This window comes from Excalfactoria chinensis, chromosome 7, assembly GCF_039878825.1.
Source record: "Excalfactoria chinensis isolate bCotChi1 chromosome 7, bCotChi1.hap2, whole genome shotgun sequence".
Taxonomy (NCBI): Eukaryota; Metazoa; Chordata; class Aves; order Galliformes; family Phasianidae; genus Excalfactoria; species Excalfactoria chinensis.
In genome coordinates this window covers 27,233,573-27,253,678 of record NC_092831.1, presented here as the reverse complement: position 1 = coordinate 27,253,678, position 20,106 = coordinate 27,233,573, and the positions used below count along the sequence as shown (strand labels likewise).

Here is a 20,106-nt window from a genome sequence, read left to right as displayed (position 1 = left end):
AGAGCAGACACATGACAGAAGAACTGAAAAAAAATAGCCATGTGGACACAAAGGTATGTTTCAGCTAATATTGGAACCTACCCTCAGACCACAGTGATGAGCATAGCCAAAAAGCCTTTCAATGCAGAACAGTATTTCAAAGAGAGGGAACAAAATAAACACTTAAAAGTAGGATCACAGCTTGAAAAAAACATTTCTGCCTGTCTAAATCTGAAAGAACAGAAATATCACTTACACATACCACAATTTAATGGATTTCCTCTCTAGCAGTGTAACTGTATCCTTAAAATGAACTGCAGTATTATGCAAGTTGCTGTGTGATTTCTGCATAACCAACTCATTTCATCTGCTACACAGCGTTCATTTGTTTTTCAATATGATCTTAGTCTAGATATTGCCACACATAAGCTTTCCTGAAAGACACTTAGGCCCAACTGAAAGTCTGCTAGCAACCTTCCTTGTCAGATAGGTACAGTACAGAAAGGGAGAACACAGTTATCAGACAGCGGTCCCAAAAGTGACCGTTGAAGATTAAGAGAACCACTCTGGAGAAGAGCAGGAAAAGCAAAAGATGCCTGTTTCGTTCTGTAAGAAGAGAGCTGTAAATGAAAGTCAATAAAAAACTACATTCGCTCCACATCTATAATCTTCAGAATCTGTCTTTATAAAACTTTATCTCTTATCTCCAAAGTTCATACCACAGTAAGGAAGCAGTGCCTTTTCTTTTCTCCATTTCAATCACTCATGCTTTAAAATACTTCATTTGTTTATAAATCTCCTTGGAACCATATCTTTAGATTCTGCAAATGATCAATATTCCACTCTTGTTTGTGGGGCTTTCGACCCCAGCTGCACTTCTGGCCTGTCCACACAATATAACCTGTCAGTACTTAAACCACTTCCCCCAAAGTGAGCCAATCACAGGCGAGAAGATTCGCATTGAGAAGCAGTACTTACTGCAGTTCTCCGCTCTTTTATTTCGATGAATCACTGTCTTTTGGCTGGGTGTGCTGAAAAGGCTGGTCCAGTTGACTGTGTGATAGTAGCACAAATTGCTGTTGTCTGTTATGTAGATGTTACCAGCGCTGATCTGCTTCAAGGACTGGAACTGTAAAGAGGTAATGCCTTGCTGCTTCAGGATGAGTAAGGAGAGGCCGCTGTGACAAAAACAAAAGAGAACATGGATGAGCCCTGAGAGGTGGCTCCAGAGGTGGAACTCAGTGGAGAACTTCCCACTGAAGTTAGTTTCTGATGGCATGACCATTTTGTGCAGATCTGCTCAGAGAACTTTCAGTTTGAAATGACACAAACATTTGGTGAGGCAAAAGGCGGTTTTATTGCCCAGAAAGCTATGAGCCCTATCAGAATTGTAATACCACAAACTGCGAGGCTCACGGCGCTAGGTCAATTCAGCCACCAAACTAATGGACTAAGTCACTCACAGTTCTGTACCAATCATTAGCTCTTGCTTTTTTAGATCAAGTGCCGTCAAGAAAACTGAAGAAAATGAGTTGTTTCTTTTTCCTTGCAAGACATCAAAATGAATACTGTGATGGTTTATATGCTAAGGGAAAACTGACGAAGTTGTGTAAAATGTATCCTGAAATGTATTAACATGACAAATTAATGTCATTTATGATAATATAGGAAGAAACTGTTACTTTCAAGGAATCTTTTCCACCCACTTTCTACCGTTCATTTTTCTGCTATTGTAAGCTGTGGTTATCTGCTCTATCAACGGAATGGTAAACGACTGTGTAACGCAGGAACGACTGTGCGTATGGTGTGACTGAAGACAAGCGAACAACATCCAGCTTCTCAACATCCTTTACACTGCTGTGTTTTAATGTTTATAATTGTTTTCCAGCTGTTCTAAACAAAAACTGCTGCTTCTGAACAAAATGCTGGGCTGAAATTCAATCTCAAGGCTTCACTGCTATCCATTATCTGCTTGGTCTGCTGTTAGAAATGTCAGCAGAATGCTGCATTTACACAACTGGGAACCAGTTTCCTCTTTACACCACTCTACAGGGTATCTTGTCTTCTGCAATTATTCCTCACTGCATTTTCTTCTCTTCAAAAATCAGTTCCTCCCTATCAGTTCTCAGATGGAAACACCTCTGGTAAAAATGGCACTACAGAGCTAACAATATCATCTGCTAAGTACAACCTCCTTATCTCTTCTTGCTTCTTTAAACCAGATTGCTCTTTGGACATATGAGACTGCACTTCTATACACATCTGTGTGGGCACGCAGACAATGAGGCTAAGTTCGAGTATCTTTCAAGGTACATTTCACATCGTAAAATACTTGAAAACATAGAAAGTATTAAATGAACAGGAAGTTGGCAGCTGCAGAAATGAACCAGGATAATCTGATGCTGTTTGTTTTTCTTTTACAACTTCACACTCAAAAGTTATTGTCCATTGTAAAGAATGGAACAGCGAAGATACTGTTAATGAACAGCTTGCCAACTGAGAAAACGTGCCAAGTTAGGACATCCTTCCCAAGAAGTGCTGCATCCCACGCTACTGAAATGCTAATGAAAAACAGCGTCATGAACACAGAAAGTACCTTACCTATACAGAGCTCTTCCACCAATAGTAACCAAGTTAGAAAACACCCTGAAGTCAGTCATGTTCTCAGGCCACGACTGTATGTTCAAATACCCTGAAGGAGAAAAAGCAAACGTGAACATCATTCCAATCATAAAGACTGCTTTACCACACGCATGCATTAAGACAGGCTGAGGCTTTAAGTGAAAGACAGCGATGGTCTGAGAAAAAGAAATAAATAGGTAATGAATTCCAAGACAGCAGCACACAGCATTCACCAGCCTGCTCTGCACTGTCTCCTCCAGCAAGGAAAAGGAAGACATGAACATTGTCACAGCAGAAGTGTCACAGAAGTAAATCCATTTTCAAAAGCCACACCGAGGGCAAGTTTAAACATAGACCGCAATCTGAAATGCCCATTTCTGAGCAGCAGCAAAGTTACAATTAGTTTAAAATGTATTGGAGCTCCATGACAGAAACTGAGAGACCCGTTATGACGCATTAAAAGATAACAGGACTTTCCTAAAACAAAGAACTTGCTTTCATTTCTGACTATGTGTGAGGACCGGTCATCAATGGAGAGCACTCCTGGCAAAGGCAGTTAGTGCAACTCTGTATTTTGTTCTGCACAGACACATGCAGTGCATGGTTAGCTATGGTTTTGTTTCAGTACAGGACTGGAACACAATGCATCTTTAAGCAAAGGGATAATTCCACTAGTACAGCAGAGACTTCCATTAGCATCTGCACTGCTTGTATCACTTTGCCAGCACAGTGCTCACTTAACAGTAAGGCCTTGGTTTTCCGATGCTCATGTAACCCAAAGGCAATGTTTATTCTGTATTCATTTGTAAAGTAAAGAACATCACATTCATGAACAATACTTTAATAACTAACAACTCCAGGATCAGCTATCGAATTTATAGTCGAGTGAGTTTTAAGAAAACAGCATCTGTGCTCCTCGGAAAACCCACCAGATGACAACAGCAAATGTAAAATGAAAAGAAATTGTAGGACATCAGAAGTGTTTGTTACCTGTTATCTCTCTCACTGTTTGGAAGATATTTAATTTCTCAGGATTAATTGCAGCGATTGTGTGATACGGATCCCTGAAAGATTTAACAGACAAAATACGACACCATGAATAACAATTAAAGAAAACCCCAACCACCACAGCGTTCTCAAAGCTCTGCCATACAGAAACATTCTTTTATAACGTGAGGTCAGTGCTTTGATTTCAGGCAGTGTGGGCTGCAGGTTTCGCCACTGTTCCCTTAGGTGTTGGAAAATTAATGGATTCTGAACAACTATGGACATTCTTAGAACTGGAGCCAGGCTATCTCCTGAGACAGGCCTCACAAGTCTGTGCTGTGGTGAATATACACTTAAACCCCTTTAACAGGCAAATGCCTGATATGCGTTATCATCGTGCAAACTTGTAGAGAAATGCAGGCATCTACCACTTTTACTTGCAGAGACAAGACTTCTCAGTAGAACAGGCACAAATGAACCTTACACCTTTGAGAATGAGAGATTTAACTGACTGCATAACTGCAGACAGACAACTAAAGGGGAGATAAAACACTGCCTATAACGGAGGGTTGTTGCTCTTCCTGATAGTTAGGGCTGTCTGTCCTTAACAGAGATTACAACACAGGAACAGAAAGAACACTGCATCTAAGTTGGTCAGGGCCTACTGAATCAGTACTTCCATCTGTTCAGGCCAGTGAAAGACGGGCTTCATGGGTAATATTTTCCCATCAATGATGCCATCGTGGCAGCCTTAGAACAGTGGGTCACCTGTGCTGGTGCAGACTTTTACAAGCACAGCATGCAGGCTCTTGTTCATCACTGGCAAAAATGCCCAGCTAATGGTTATGACTACGTCGAAAAACAGAGTTGTGATAGAGAAAACTCTCAGCTACGAACTGTTAATGTGCTCCTTATATGTATTGTTGTTGCCATGGAAATAAATAGGAAGCAACATTTTTGGAGTGACCCACGCAGTTTGAACAGACGTTGTCACAAATACATAGGGACTAAGTTCAAATGATGAGGCAACAGAAAGACAAGCTACAAAATAACAGGATCAAAAATGACAGAATCAATTGTAATCACACTGTTAGCAATCAAAACAAGAAAATCCACTCAGTGTCTTTCAAGCAATGAAGTCATTCTGAGACTACAAAACATCTTTCAATCCTTCAGAGACAGCTAAACTTTAAGTCTCTACAATCTGAAGTGCTGAAAATACAGACTTCAATGTTACAGTTCACAGAACATACAGATTTGGAACAGCAGGTAACTAGAAGTTCAAGTGGAGGTATGTATCCTTGTTGCTCCATATGGTTCATCTATGTAACCAGCAGCGTACCTAGTATCATCTTGGATTTCCTTTCTGTATTAATAACTTGCAAAATGTAATTAAAGCTTTAAACAAAAAAGCGGTTCCAGAATTTTTTCTTCCCCAGAGTGTTTTATTCAAGGTTGGTTTTGTTCTCTTTAAACTTGATAGACCTGTTACTTGTAACTTGAAGTTACACCTTGTAACTTCACTACTACTGCAACTTTTACAAAACAATGTCCCTGTGATACTCCAAATCACAGATCTCTTAATGAAAGAGAATCATGCAGAGAGAACTGCTTGGTTCCTCCAGCTGCTTGCCTTGCATTTGCTAGAGTACTTCCTGTCCTGTGAGAGGTAACAGATCTATGACTGGCCTTGTGAACACTCATCCGACTGGATGAGAAAGTGCTAAGGTATGAGCAATGACTCCTGTGTGACCTCCAAGGGGCTTCCACAAGCCTGAAGCTGCATTTCCTTAAACCCCTTGAACCTCAGTTTCTTTCTCCCTATGCTACATTAACCTTTCACACTGTGCTCCCTGCTGGAGATGAGAAGGCCAAGTACACTGCCAAAGCTCACAATTGCTGGCCTTTTCAACATCAGTGAGCTGCACGGCTCCACTGAAATGGATTTTCAGCTTTTGTGTGGCTGAAGTCAAGTTGTAGGTGAAGAAATATTACAACCAATCACCCCAGCAAATCAAAGAAACGAGTCATTTCTCTCCACCTCACCTCATAGGGAAACTTGAGCCGTGCAACCCGGAGTCAACAACTTCATTATCTTAACACATCTAAATCTAAGGAAGGCCAACAAAAAAACTGCTGCTATTACTCGTGCCAGAATCCCACTTCAGATCCATCTGCAGAAGTTGAGTTCAGCACACACTAAGCCACGGAACTGCAAACACAGAGTTAGGCTGGGAACCATATCTCATATTGTACATCCTGATAACCAATGGCAACCAATACTGAAAACTCTGAGAAGCTAAAAGCATATTACAACTTGAAGACTACCCAGCAGCAGAAGTAATTGAATACTTTGTACTGTTGATGTATATCTATTACAACAAAGGGAAAAAAAGAGTTTCATCATGCTAGTCCATTTTGAGGATTTTATTTAATTTAAAAGGTCCCGCCATACCTCAAAGCATCATGTTTAACTCACCATGGCTGATTACACCACAAAAAGCTCGAATCAGTAAGAAAATACAACCCTATGTCTGCACTGTCAGAGACAAAGAGCACAAAACAAGCAAGCAGTCACTGACATCATGCCTCCCCTGACCACCAAAACAGATTACATCTGCTTTCTCCATATACATCCCATCCTGCTGAATTTGCACCGCACATTCACTTACGATACAATGGCAAACAGCTCATCAAACTATTAACAGCAGGAGGTTATTTGGCTGGTCTGTCTTTCTGTACAAAAAAGACATGTAAATGAGACCTCCAAATACTGGTTCTATACCTCCACATCACCTCCTGTTATTAAGACCTATTCAATACATGGACATATTTAAAGCAAAACACCACATCTAAGCATCACTGATTTTTGCACATCTCTGCAATTGAAACTGGAATAGATATAATTAAAATGAGTTGACAAGAGGGCAGGTTTTTTGCATGCATGTGCAGCAACAGCCACTGAGGCTATGATAATTCTCACTACACGAGGCACTTTCGGCATATTCTGCACATTTCACCACCGATTAAACATAATTCAGAACAAACGAATGGAAGGTAACTTATCTGCTGTTATTGAAAGCTAGTGCTGAAAATTGTATCAAGTAACCTAAGCTCTCAGTTGGCTTTTCTCTTTCTAATGCCATCTGGTTCATTCTCTCCTTCCCTACAGGTATAATCCTAAGGATCTGGTTAACAGTTTCCTTAACAAATGAAGGTAGGAAACTAATTTAGCTTAGGTCTGCAGTTGAGTAAGAGAAGCCTGCAGCCATAATTAAGAGGTGGGCACTAATGGTTCCGGCACACACCATGACACAACATACTAACGTTTTGCCACTTACCCATGAATCCCAGTAACAAGGAAGATAAGGTTGCCATTGATCTTAGTGCAGTTTATGAACTTGTCGATGTTGCTGGAATCCACCGTCTGAGCTGATACTAAGCTCCCCGTTCCAATGCCATCACACGCTGCCAAAACAAGGTGTTTATGTGAAGAATTAGGAAAAACAATTACTAAATCAGAGTGTGTCATCCTTCTAAATGCAAGTCTTCATTTCTTTCAGAGAAAAAGCTGCAAAGAAGAATTAAAATGGCACCCATTACCCATATCCCCCTAGGACCGTGTGCTAATTTAAACCAGTAAGTTCAAGGACCTGCCACAGAAGGGCATCCTGACAAATGTTTCACTCTGGATCTCAAGGAAATACGAACCCCACAAACTCCCACTCAAGCCATCTGTAAGGAGATACTTGATTATTTAGCTTAGATTGGCTGCATCCTATATTTCTGCACTACTCACTGCGAAAGGAAGGGGTCCTACACTGCTAGCTCAACAGGTCCCCTTTGCTTTGGTGAACTTAAAGCCTGTGAACTTAACCATTCATATGCCAGAAGGCCCTCTTGAAAGGAAGCACAAAAATTATTTCTTCATCATCTCATTAAATAAATTAATAGGGCCTTAAGAAACCTTGGTATGAATGTTGATGAAACTTCTCTAGGCTGCATTTAAATACAACTCAGCTGCATTTTCTGATGCATCCAAGAACAAAACCCTCCCAGTTTCCATCAGATGATGCATCTATCTTCTTACTGGACTCCTCAGATGGCTACTATTATCAGCACACCAGAAATCATACCAGACATATGACAGCTTCCCTCCATCCCACTATGTAAAGCCTAAGAGCTTGGCAAGAACAATACATATGTATTCGAATGTATCTTTTCAACTGTAAATAGGTTTAAGTATGTCATTTCCCAGCATTGGCAGAAGTCTCTGTTTAACTGTTTCAGCCTGGTGGCGTGACTGTTGATTTACAAGGTTTGCAGTAGCTTGGTGGTAAATTCCTTTTCAGATTACTACAGAATTAGCTCCAGTTCCCTCCGCTAGTACTGAAAAATGACATGAGTCCATAAGGCAAAAGTGATGGCGCTTTGCTCCTGAGACACATAAGCAGGGAGCATAAAGTCTCCCCAGTGGAGCTCAGGACCAAAGTAACCTATAGATACCTGTCTTCTCATCAGCATTCTCAGTGAAAAGCTTCTATTCTACCTTTAAGACACTTAGAAAGGAGGTAAAAGATTCTGGGAAAATAAGTGTTTTCAGAGAACAGTCAAAATGACGGAAACTTAAAGCTATGCTGAGCGTGAAACATACCATATACTGAAGCCTGGGTTTTAGTGCAGCCTCCTTTGGAATGACAAAAGGAGAGCTCTGAAACACCTCCAGGAAATACGAGTCATTAAAACGATATAATAAAGAATTCTTTCAGATTTCTCTAAAACCAATGAAAAAATCGCCCTCATTTTTATCCGAGCAAAAGGAATTGGTTTAGTTATACTACCATTATAACTGAATAAATTTTCATTACGTTGTATTTAGGAACACGCTTCACACACAGCCTACATAGTTCAAAGTTCCGTGGATATCCAAAGGCTATTAATATCAAATATTCTACAGCATACTCATACATATTTCATGCCAAAATAACACACTGCTTTGCTCTACTGGAGAACAGACTACATTCAAGAACAGTTATACTAAATTACTACCTACCTTTAGGACAAATGTCAGTGCAGGGCTTACACATCTTAATACCATTTTCTTCAACCTCCATCTTGGAGCTCGGACACGCACGGACACAAGAGCTGGAATCTACCACAAAGTTGTCTGAAAAAGAAGATATTGGGAGAAAGTGAACCATGGGACTTCACACAATATTGGAAGAACGTGTCTTATGACTGCGTTATGTCAGTACATGTTATTTACCTTCATGCTTACCAAGACACTTCTGAGAACAATGAGCAATTTAGACCTGTATTTGGTGACTCAAGTCACTAAAACAGTTCTCTCTCACACACACAACTGTATTCATGTGGGATAATGTACTGCACGGGACAATGGCTGTTTCAATTTTGCCTTGTAAAACAACTGCCAAAAGAGATTCAGACTGATTCTACTCGACTGAAAGCTTAATAATGTCGAGATGAAAACAATAAATCACAATGTTCAATGAAGTATTTAGCCAAAGGATCACATCCCGAAAGCAGTGCGCGCTATACCAGCTTTATAAAAATAAACAAAAATCTAACTTCCTAAGATAATTCAACACTCATGAGAGACAATGAAGCTGTGACAGTCCCAGACTCAGCCTACTGTCAATCTGAACTTCATCGTGGACACTCAAAATCCAGATTTAGCTTAGAGTTGAGTTACGGTTCAGCTTATTACAGGTCACCCATTTTATCTCACAGGTAAATGACGTTTAAAATCATGGATAACATAACTGGAAACTTTGGTGGGATCTAAGGGGAGAACAAGAACATGGTCTCTCTTACCTAACTAAAATGTCTGTAACAAAGACTTAAGAGATTGTCATCACTGCAGTAAGTATTTTCTTCTTCGTCGTCTGCCTGGCATTTCAGAAGCACGTGCTTTTCACACGCACGGAATTACTGCTTTTAATCCCACTCCATCTAATGTAATTTCACCCATGGTATTGTCAGTATAGCAAGTTTTTTTTTCCCCACTGGGAAAACTGCTAAGGAAAATGTTTATGGTAACTTTATGTCAAGCCGTCACAATTCCAAGAAAAGAGCATCCACATCATGGAACATTTGGTGCCAGATATTACTGGCGGCAGACTTAATTCTGTTCATTACACACATTTGTACAACCCCCTGAATTAATACGGCATTTTGGCATTATTTTAACAGCTCGTTTCTAAATCTACAAGGGCTGTCAATAGCATGAATGTAACAAACGGTCATTGTGGGGATGGAAACTTAGTGAATTCCCTTCCTGTAACAGAAAAATTACTCCAGTATACAACACTTGGAAAGCGTCAGCAACCCAGAACTCTGTTTCTCCTTAGCACACCACTAAGCTCTTGCAAGACACAGGCACACACAGAGCGATTTGAGGCTCTGCACTATTCACTTCACTCTCCTTCTCTCGCTGTCTCACAGGGCTCCTGAAATGCAATTCAAAACTTCCCATCACTGAAGGAAAAGAGAGCCAACGCAGCACTTACGTGGGCACTTCTTGACACAAAAAGCCCCATACGTGTACTTGGCATTGTGATTATGTTCCAGTTGGAAGGTAGTAGGATTGTACACGAATGTCTGGGGGCACTGTGTGACACATGCTCCGCTATCATTGAAATTCATGCAGGCCTGCAAAACAGGGGAGGAAAGAAAAAAACCAAAAAATCAGCTTAATTAAATCATGTAGTTGGATACGTAGCTGTTTTGGTTTTAAGTTTAACAGCCCTGACAACTGTTCACAAGTGTTGCAATAGTGGGGAATGCGATGCACAGCCATCTAACCTCCATTTTGTCTATGCAGATTTCTTGCTAGAACCTTGGCAAATCCATGGCATGTGAAGGGAATTATCAGAGACCTGTTAATCTGAAACACAGCTGACTGTTACAGTGTCTCCTACAAAAACATAACAGAGCTCCAATTTGTTTCATAATTATTGTTACTACCATTAATCAACTAATTCACAACTCGATAGGACGTTCTAAAGCTGCCAGGAGTGAACAGTTATTTATCATCATCAATCTAAACAAATGCTAATGACTTTTCTTTAGAGGTCCAACCTTTTCACTTCTTACAGCATGAGTCCGCAGTCCAGCTGAAAACTGAAATTCCCAATTATAAAGCAAGAGGGATAAGAACTTCTTTTGAGCTAGCACTGGAGGGGGTCATTTCCCTAAATGCAAGTTTAACAAGGTCAGTTGCTTCACACACTGGGAAAAGAAAATAGGACTTTGTATCACTTAGCATTCAAGCTCAACCACCCACAGCTGCCAGAGGACAGGGCTCTGACAAATGAAGAGACAAATGTGTGGATGAAGAGTAATAGCATGCAGGAAGAATAATCAGCAATGCAGCAATGATAATTAGCAAGGTTAAAAAAAAAAATTAAATAAATGACAAAAATTGTGGCATTCTTTATCACCATACCTCTTGTCTTTGGTTTTAATCACAGCTTATGGAAAACTGTCGGAGTAGAAGTCACAAAGCACACCCCCAATGCCTCGTGTCAAATCTCATATGACTGTAGCCTGGCATGCCTAGCATCAATAGCCTAGCATCGTAAGTAACCACTGCTACTGGATTTTGCCCTCCTACCCTTCCTTACCAGGAACCAGATAGGAAGCCCACTCTGCGAGCAGAGTTGTGTCATTTTTCTGATTTCAGAGTATTCGGCCTGTTGTGCATTTCCAGTTTTAGATCCAGCTTGATTTTGCATAGAAGAAACAATAAACTTTATTCTAGCATGTTTGCTTGCAGTTATCATAGGCAATGATTACTGGCTTGCTTTTATAACTGAGTATCCAAATGATTGTAAGGCAGCATATGGAGGAGGAGGCTAGATAATTTTATCGTGAAGTAACACCATATTTAAAGCAGGATGCCATTACAAGCTGCCATAATGTGCTGAAGATTTGTTAAGGCATCACACGCTTTGCTTTACTTATTAATAAGTTCTAATTTAGCTCATTTTTTTTAATATCCCCTGTCAACTTAGGAAGTACTCCATTATGTATACAACAATCCTCTGTGCAAACACATGAAGTAAAACATGACAGTGCTCTTCCAAGATGGAACTTCTCAGGAAAAGAAGACTGTGGAACTTGTACTTCGTGACTGTAATACTTAGTAGACATTTGTAATTGCTTTGATGACGTAAGCAAACTTTAGGATTTGATGCTAAACATTGCTATTATGGGAATGAATCAACAAGGATGTACGCCAGGAAAAACTGAGTTGTATCTCTCAGTTGAGAACGAAGCACAGTTGGTCATTGCCTAAAGGGTTACACTTTTCACACAGTGCATCGCAAGCAAGTAATGACTTGCCTTGAAAACTGTCTGACCCCTGCTGAATTTCAGTTACATTGCTCTGGGGCCAGCAGTGAATGAAAGCAATGCCCTGGGTACATCCCTGCTAGACCAGAAGAAACATAGTAGCATGACTTTTAACATACGTATTCCTTTAACTGCCATTAATCAGAAAAACTGTTTAAAACTGTTTTTTTTCTTTCAGGCTGCAGTACTTTAGAGCATGGACCAACAAGACATGGGTTCAGCATTCCAGCACTGAGGATGTTCCTACACTATTGCATGAAAGCAATAAATCTTTTCTTTACACATTCACACTGTATGACATCACAAGAAGAAATGCTGTTTCCACAACTCTAGTCCAAACCAGCCAAGAAGTTCCAGCAAGCTTTGGATCCCAGAATCATCATCATAGAAGTTAGAAGGGACCTCTGGAGATCACCTAGTCCAACCCACCTGCTGAAGCAGGTTCCCTACAGCAGCTTACACAGGAAGGTGTCCAGCTGAGTTCTGAGTATCTCCAGAGGACATTCTACAACTTCTCTGGGAGCTTGTTCCAGGGCTCTGTAACCCTCATAGTAAATAAGTTTCTATTCGTATTTATGTTGAATATCCTGTGTTCCAGTTTGTGCTCACTACCTTTTTGTTCTGTTCCTAGTCATGAAAGAGCCCAGTCCCATCCGCACTACATCTGCCATTTAGGTTTTTATAAGCACTGATAAGATCCCCTCTCAGTCTTCTGTTCTCCAGGCTGAACAGCTCCAGGGCTCTCAGACTTTCCCCAAAAGAGAGATGATGGATCACGGTCAACCTGTTCTGCACCCAGACATATACTCCTACACAGCTCCTTTCCACCAGTAGACTGTTCTGATGCACACAGTTGCTCCTCCCCGGGTGCAGGTCTCTAAACCTGCATTACATTAAAGCCATTTCTCCTTGTTCTTTCACTATCAGACCATGTAAAAAGTCAGTCTCTCTCCTGTTTATAAGCTCCCATCAAGTACTGGAAGGCTGCAAGGAGGTCTCCCCAGAGCCTTCTCTCCTCCAGACAGGACAAGCCAAGTTTTCATAGGAGAGGTGCTCCAGGTCTCTGGTCATCTTTACAGCCTTCCTCCAGACCTGCTCCAGAATATTCTTGCCACGACGACCCCAAGGCCTGGACACAATACTTCAGAATGGGGTCTCGTGAAAAGAAGAACAGAGAGGAACAATCACCTCCGTTTCCCCCTCTGGCCATCAAGCTCTTAAAACAGCCCAGGATACAGTTGGACTTCTAAGCTGTACGAGAACACTGCTGGCTCACATCAAGCTTCTCATTTATCTAGGACTCCCATGTTCCACACCTCAGAGCTGCTCTCAATGCATTCTTCTCCCAGTCTGTACACATATCTGGGATAGTCCTGACCCATGTGCAACACCTTGCACTTGGCCTTGTTGGATCTCATTTGGTTCACAGGGGTTGCGCTCCTCAAGCCTGCCCAGGCCACTCTGGATGGCATCCCTTCCTTCTCTGTATCAACTGCACCACTCAGCCTGATGTTTTCTACACATTTCCTGAGCGTACAATTGATCACGCTGTCTAGGTCATTGATAACGAAATGTTGAAGAGTGTCAGTCCAAAAACAGACCCTTAGGGGACACCATTCATCACAGGCCGCCACCTGAACACAGAGCCATTGACATCAGCTCTCTGGCTAGGACCATCCAATCCTTTCATTCACCAAATTGTCCAGCCTTCAAATCCAAGTCACCCCAATTTAAAGGATACAACATGGGACCACTTCAAATGCCCTACACAAGTTCAGGTACACGACATCGGTTGCCCTTCTTTTGTCCATCGGTGCTATCATTCCATCACAGAAGGCCATCAGACTGATCAGGCACAATTTGCCCTCGGTGAAGCCGTGCTGGATGATTCAGATCACCTCCTCATCTTACATGTGCTTTACCGTAGCATAGATGTGTCCTTCCAAAACTGCATGGCAGATTTTAAGAGGACCTCACTCAAGTTGGCTGGTGTTCGTCCCCTCCGTCACGCGGGTACCTCTGAAGATCACTTTCGCGAGCACATTCTAATTCTAAGCTTCCTTTGGCCTAGGTTTGCTGCCCTTGAAAACATCAGCAAAACCTGCCTCTGTAACACAGAGCAATGAGCTACGTGTTTTTTGAGATTGGTGTCCGTTGCTGAAGTCATTCACACCGTCACTAATATGAAGTACAAACGAGACAGATTTGGCTAAGGGCCTATATGTATGGAAAAAAAAACACCTCTTCTTTTGTCCTAACTAAGAATATGTAGCAGAATATACCTGCAGTAGAACATTTTGGGAACCGCTCTCCTTCCTAGTATGGTCAGTAAAAAAGCTGTGTTTAAATTCAATCTGGCAGTAATAGGGAACAACTTTCACAAAGAAGCTAAATTGTAATCCAAATAAATCCAATTGTAATTCCAAATAAAAAGCGCATTGTGCAGTAATAAAAGTCACACTTGAGTGTTATGATAAATTCACCTGAAAATTCCCCATCACCTCTAACAGATAATTCTATAGAAGCAAAAGATAAAAATCACAGAGATCACCGTGTTAAAATTTCTCAGTCTCTATTTACAAATCTCGTATCTGTCAAAGGGTAATATTAGGCAGATAAGTGATGCCAGTATAAAGTGAAAAACACCAAACGTTAGAGTTTCCAGTTCTAATCTGGGAGCAAGCATGCAATACATTCAGAGGGGCAAAACTGAGTTTCAGGGGTTAAAGCGCTTAAAACATGCACCATGACTGCCAGGAAGAAGAAAAATGAGAGGTCTCACACATACAAAGCAATCAGTGTCTTTGGGTCCAGAGCAGCCTCCAGCGCACTCCCGGTGGCAGCAGTCGCTGACGTAGGGCCCGTAGCACCGTCCATCACACTGCTCTGCACACACTGTCTTTGTTACTAGGAGAAGGAAGGAAAAATGATCGTGTCAGAACCAGAACTGAGCAGACAGCTCTTCAGCTGCACGCCGAGGAAAACAGGCTGAACAACAACATACTGTAAAAAAAAAAAATCCACTACAATAAGGTTAAAGGTAAATTTTTCAACTAGTAGCTGTTTTCTTCCAGGATATCTTTATGGTCTCTTCAAGAACACAACACTGTATGAAATTCTTCCTTGGACAAACAGTGGTCAACAAGTGGAATCTCTCCCTCTCTTCAGCCATAGCCTCAGACTTTATTTTACAGAAAAACTGAACTTTTCTGCAGGATTTTACTAATCACCACAGACTGTCAGGAAGGTGTGCTGGCAGCTGTCTTGATAATGAACAGAATTGATGCACTTCTGTAATTAATCTCTTCTAATCATTTAGCTGAAAGCATTTCATTACTTCTCTATTGAGAACAGTTTTCAAGAGGACAGAGAATGAGAAACTTCCCTCAGCAGCACCCACCTATCCCACCTTACAGGCTTACAGATTTTTGCTTTCTCTTTAATTGCACTACAGGTCCAGAGCTTAGGAGGCAAATTTCAGGCAGATATAATTAACAGTTTCAACTGAACAGGAGGGGACATGGTGGCACAGCTCATCCGCTTACCAGCAGGACGCTGATAAAAAGCCTCCCTTACTGCCGCTGTCCCACTGCAATTTAATGCCTTGCTTCAATCTGGCGAGTCTGGGTGCACAGCACCTCTGTGCAGAAAATGAGTCTGAGCTACCTAATGAGCTCAATTATCATTTCATCCCCCAAGTGCCAGCTGCTGCTGGGAACCATGATGCCCACCAGGACGCGTGGCCACGCTTCCCTGCGGAGAAGGCTCCTGGCAGAGTGTTCAAAGAGCAAAAAGAAGAGCCCCAGCTGCAAGCCATTCCAGAGTACGTTTCCTCTCAAAAAGCAATGCCGTGCAGGAGAACTGGGACTGACGTGGAGGAGCACAGCCCCTTTCAGCACAGTGACTTCAGAAAGTGCTCCCCCACTTCTGATATGGCCCTGGTTGAATGCAGCCCCTACGGAGCTGCTCAGGTTATGGCACCGTTTGAGCTCTCCTGAGGACTATAAAATTATAAGCAGCTTGCAAAACCTAAAGTTGCAGCCAAGGCTTGTTGCCCTTCTTCCCTAATTGTTTCTGTTATGTTTCTTCCACTGGGAAAGTGAACTGTGCCAAAAGAAATGCCAACACTTCATTCTAGGAAAAGGCCACAACATACCTTATTTATCCTTTGCATGCTGCATCACAGCTGCCACTGAGGGCCCAGCTCTGAGGAGGAACTCACAGAGAACCTCAGTGGTACCATGCAGGCAGAGAGAAGATGCCTCAGCAAAAGAGTATGAAGTTTCTGAAGGACTCACTCAAGGCAGCTCACAGCAATGGCACTTCCCCAAGACAAAACAAGTAGCAATGCCACGTATCGTTACAAGTCCCGAAACCAACTGACTGTTCAGATTCCAATAAACAGCTCAACAGTTCAATTCCTGCACTTGTCCTAATGGTGTAATGCTCACCGCCTTGACAACATGTGCCATGCACTGGAGCTGGTTTCTGGGGGGTGAGCAGAATGCTGACTGTCAATCTCCACTGGCTTTTCACTCTAATAGCAAAACACTGCGTGAGGCATGGGGTGGAACGGGCACTTCACGTGCGTATGAGCAATTAATATGTCTCTTATTGTTTCCCTTCACCTTTCATTATGTCAGGGCATTATAAATCTATGAAGGGAAAAAGGGGAAGAAAGCGAAATCAATGGAAAAGTCTTACGAACATGCAAAGTTATTAGCGAAAAACAAGGATTTTAATTAAAGATGCTGTCTCCAAGCAAAAATGCTAGGTTACCCCGATTGATCTAAGCTGCCGATTCAGCTCTTTCCTTCTCCCCCACCAGGCTCACGCCTGCCTTTTGCTGCTCTAATTGGGTACTTACTGCATCTGCACCTTCTTTTTTCTCAGCAACGTCAGCTGCACAAAGACTGTATAAATACAATTATGCTCAGGCCAAGCTCCTGTACACACACAGCTACACAGAGCCGTACATTTGCTGAATGTCTGTGTTTAGAATTTGACTGAAAGGCTTTTCTCTTTCTTTGCATTCCCTTAGTGGACTTGTATTTTAATTGGAGCTCTTCTCCTTCCGTTTCACTCCTCTAGGCCAAAATGCATCATCTGTCGTTTTAATACAATAACATATTTCATTTATAAAAGTTACATTTTCTTTTCATATGAAACAACAACTCCAAACAGAAATCAACTACAAAAACAGTAACAGCCCAAGCACAGATTAGAAAAATTGATCCCTGACTTCCAAATGCTTTTGTTCTTCTGTTTGCTTTAAAAGCGGTTTGCATTCTGTATAGCAGACGCCCAATACTATGTGAAGAGCAAACACTTGTTATTGCTGCTCCACATTAGCCTTCCATGACACGGACAGAAAGCATACTTTCCAGGTTGTGTTTCAGTTTCATATTTCCTAATATTTAATTAGAAAACAAAAACAGCTTGTTAACTGCATAAAACTCATCCCTGAAATTATCTCTGTTCTAACTCCTGATGGAACGGCTCATTTACAATTTCCCATTAATAGCCTTCTTAAATACATAGACTTTCTTGTCACATTGAGAGAGACACGAGGACAGAGTTAGATGCAGGTGGTGTTTCAGATAGAGAGACATAGCTGAAAGGCAACATAAGAAGAAGACAGGTAGATGATACTCATACAAAAACAAAAGGATCTTCTTTTTTCCCCCCATATGTAATTTGAAATGAAAGACATGGATTAAGATCTTCCATTTTTTTTAACCTTTTCCCAGGAGAATAATTTAAATCTTATCTTGGGAAGGGGGCTCATTAGAATTTTTTGCTTCAGTGAGTGCATAAAAAAGTGAAATTATTAGATGCAGACAAGCTGTTGCAGACGAACAAAACAGTCTGACGCTGGGAAGCAGCACTGCCGAATGCTGTCCTGCCTGCCTGTGAAAGATGCCCATTCCCAAGGTGACCAGATGAAGGGATACGCAATGTTTGATACCACTCATCTCATCTCCAGCTTGTATCATTAATGAGACTGAAAGCCAGGCACGTCTCTTAAAGTCAGAAATGAAGACAGCAAAAGCTTCACACCACTTGGGTTTTTATGCTTCCAGCTCCTGTTCTTTGTTTCAGACGTTTTTTTTTCAAAGAACAAGTTTAGTATAGCTGAGAAGTAGAACTGCTCGCTGTCAGCCCAACAGTCAGCCCTCCTTTTCAGTCCTGCTTTACACTTAGAGCATGAGGTCAGGGAGGCAAAGAGAACACACGCAGCCTAAAATTAACTCCTATCACTGACAATAGGAGAACATACAAACTACACTGACATCGTGCTTTGAGGTAAGAGGATGTAAAGTAGCTCTTTCAAATTAGAATGCCTGGAACTTAGATAAAGTGCGCCTTCCCAAAGTTCATTATGTTGAATCCATGGTCCTGCCTTCGCCTGTCCCTGCTGTTTAGATTTGAGAGGGCAATCACTGTGAAGAAAGAGAGAGCTGTCACTCTGGGAGCAAACCTACCGTGCAGCTCTCTCTGCTAAGCTCCAGACTCTGCAACGCTGCAGATAAGTTTTGCTCTCCCTGGTATTACTACATTAATCCACCAAATCAGCACACTCATCTGAGAGCAGTGCTTTGTGCAGGTTGAGATCATGGGAGCCGATCCTGCCACACGAACTTGAGCAGCCACAGAGTCCAGCTGGACTGCCCAACGCTAAGGAGATGCTGGAGCCTCTGCTGGCAGGAACCAAGGCCTGAGCCAGGATCAGGTCGTTCTTATACAATTTAAGTGCCAAGGTTTTGCAGTATCCTCTCATGGGTTAGCCACATGGGGCCCAAAAAACTTTACCTCTGTCAAGAAGAATAACAGAGAGATAAACAGGCCTATAGAAGCATCGTCAATTAATTCTAAGCTGTCGTGGTATAAAATCCTTGTGGTCAGCAAGGGTTCTGTCCCTTTGCTCTATATACTTGAGTACATAAACCTAATATGAAGAGGTTTCCTCTGTAGCAACTTCTTTGCAGCATCCAGAAAGGCCACCGGCACAGAAAGGAGATGTGCTAGCCCAATTTGGACAAACAAGAATATGCTTCATTATACAGATGCTCCTGAAACCTGTCCCAAATCAAATTTACTCACACCCGCAAATGAAGTTTAATATGAAACAATAGCATATGAACACATCAGCTTTAGGAGAGCTATAACTGCCAACAACTTGGCCAGCAGCATCGAGTGATGTAGCTGAAGAAGCACCCTCCAGGGTGGCAGAACACCTTTTGTGTTGCCATGGACACACTGGACTGGATTTCCTGACCGTGCTCACCCCTAAACCATTCATGTCAAACTATGGGCCATTTCTAACTTACTACAGTTTCTTGCTCCAACTACTGGGAGAAGAAGAAAAGAAAGAAGAATAAAACAGATAAAAAGATACGGTTGCACTGTTCCTCACAGTTCTAACAAAAATGACAGATGACAATGGGCTACCCTAAGACCAAAGATTTGGCTGGTGCACTTGCAGTTAATCCCTCCTACAATAAAGCCAAAGAAATGAACACGGGCTGTGCTCACGTGGGGAGGTATCAGCAACCACTTCATTTTCTGGGAAGAGCAACTCCAGTAAAACCAACTGATTTCTGTCACCCTAAATTTGATAGAAAGGAAATGTAAAGAACGGATCTATTCCCACAAGAGGAAAAAAATTAGAAGAACTTGTAGAAAAAGCTCTTGATTTTCTCCTCTATTTGCTAATATTTTGACTGTACTTCTAGCTCCTCAGTGCCTTTCTGAGCAAACTGAAAACATACAAGGAAGAAACTCTCTTAACATGTTCTTCTTTCTTACTCCTTTTAATGCACTCTAAATTCAAGAGTACAGACATTGTGAACAGCCCTTCACTTATTACTTCCCTTACAAAAAAAAAAAATCATTATTCTCTTTCAGTGTAACTCAACAACATTTTGAGTTATTATAACAATCCTACAAGATAACTAATGCTTCCAGGGAAATTAACAGTATTCCAGTATTAAGAACTTTGCTGTGTCATGCCATCATTAGAGATCTCCAAATCCACCAAGTAGATTCTCTTGTTCCTGCAATACTCATTTCAATGTAATCCAAAATACCCATCAACATTCCCAGGAGCCACGCTCCATGTTGCCACCAGGAAGTGAAAAG

The 20,106-nt window shown here is 41.6% G+C and overlaps 1 protein-coding gene across 3 annotated transcripts in view; it reads right to left on the bottom strand.

Moving 5' to 3' along the window:
- The window catches only part of ERBB4 (erb-b2 receptor tyrosine kinase 4), a 481,597-nt gene that overhangs the window by 129,733 nt on the left and 331,758 nt on the right, over window positions 1-20,106 (bottom strand). For all 3 annotated transcript variants that reach the window (XM_072342440.1, XM_072342439.1, XM_072342441.1), the window contains exons 6-12: window positions 14,753-14,871; window positions 10,119-10,260; window positions 8,642-8,755; window positions 6,930-7,056; window positions 3,592-3,665; window positions 2,581-2,671; window positions 958-1,157 (exon numbers count right to left, since the gene is read on the bottom strand). In XM_072342440.1, coding sequence (XP_072198541.1) covers window positions 958-1,157; window positions 2,581-2,671; window positions 3,592-3,665; window positions 6,930-7,056; window positions 8,642-8,755; window positions 10,119-10,260; window positions 14,753-14,871 — 867 coding nt within the window. The remainder of the gene's footprint in view (window positions 1-957; window positions 1,158-2,580; window positions 2,672-3,591; window positions 3,666-6,929; window positions 7,057-8,641; window positions 8,756-10,118; window positions 10,261-14,752; window positions 14,872-20,106) is intronic.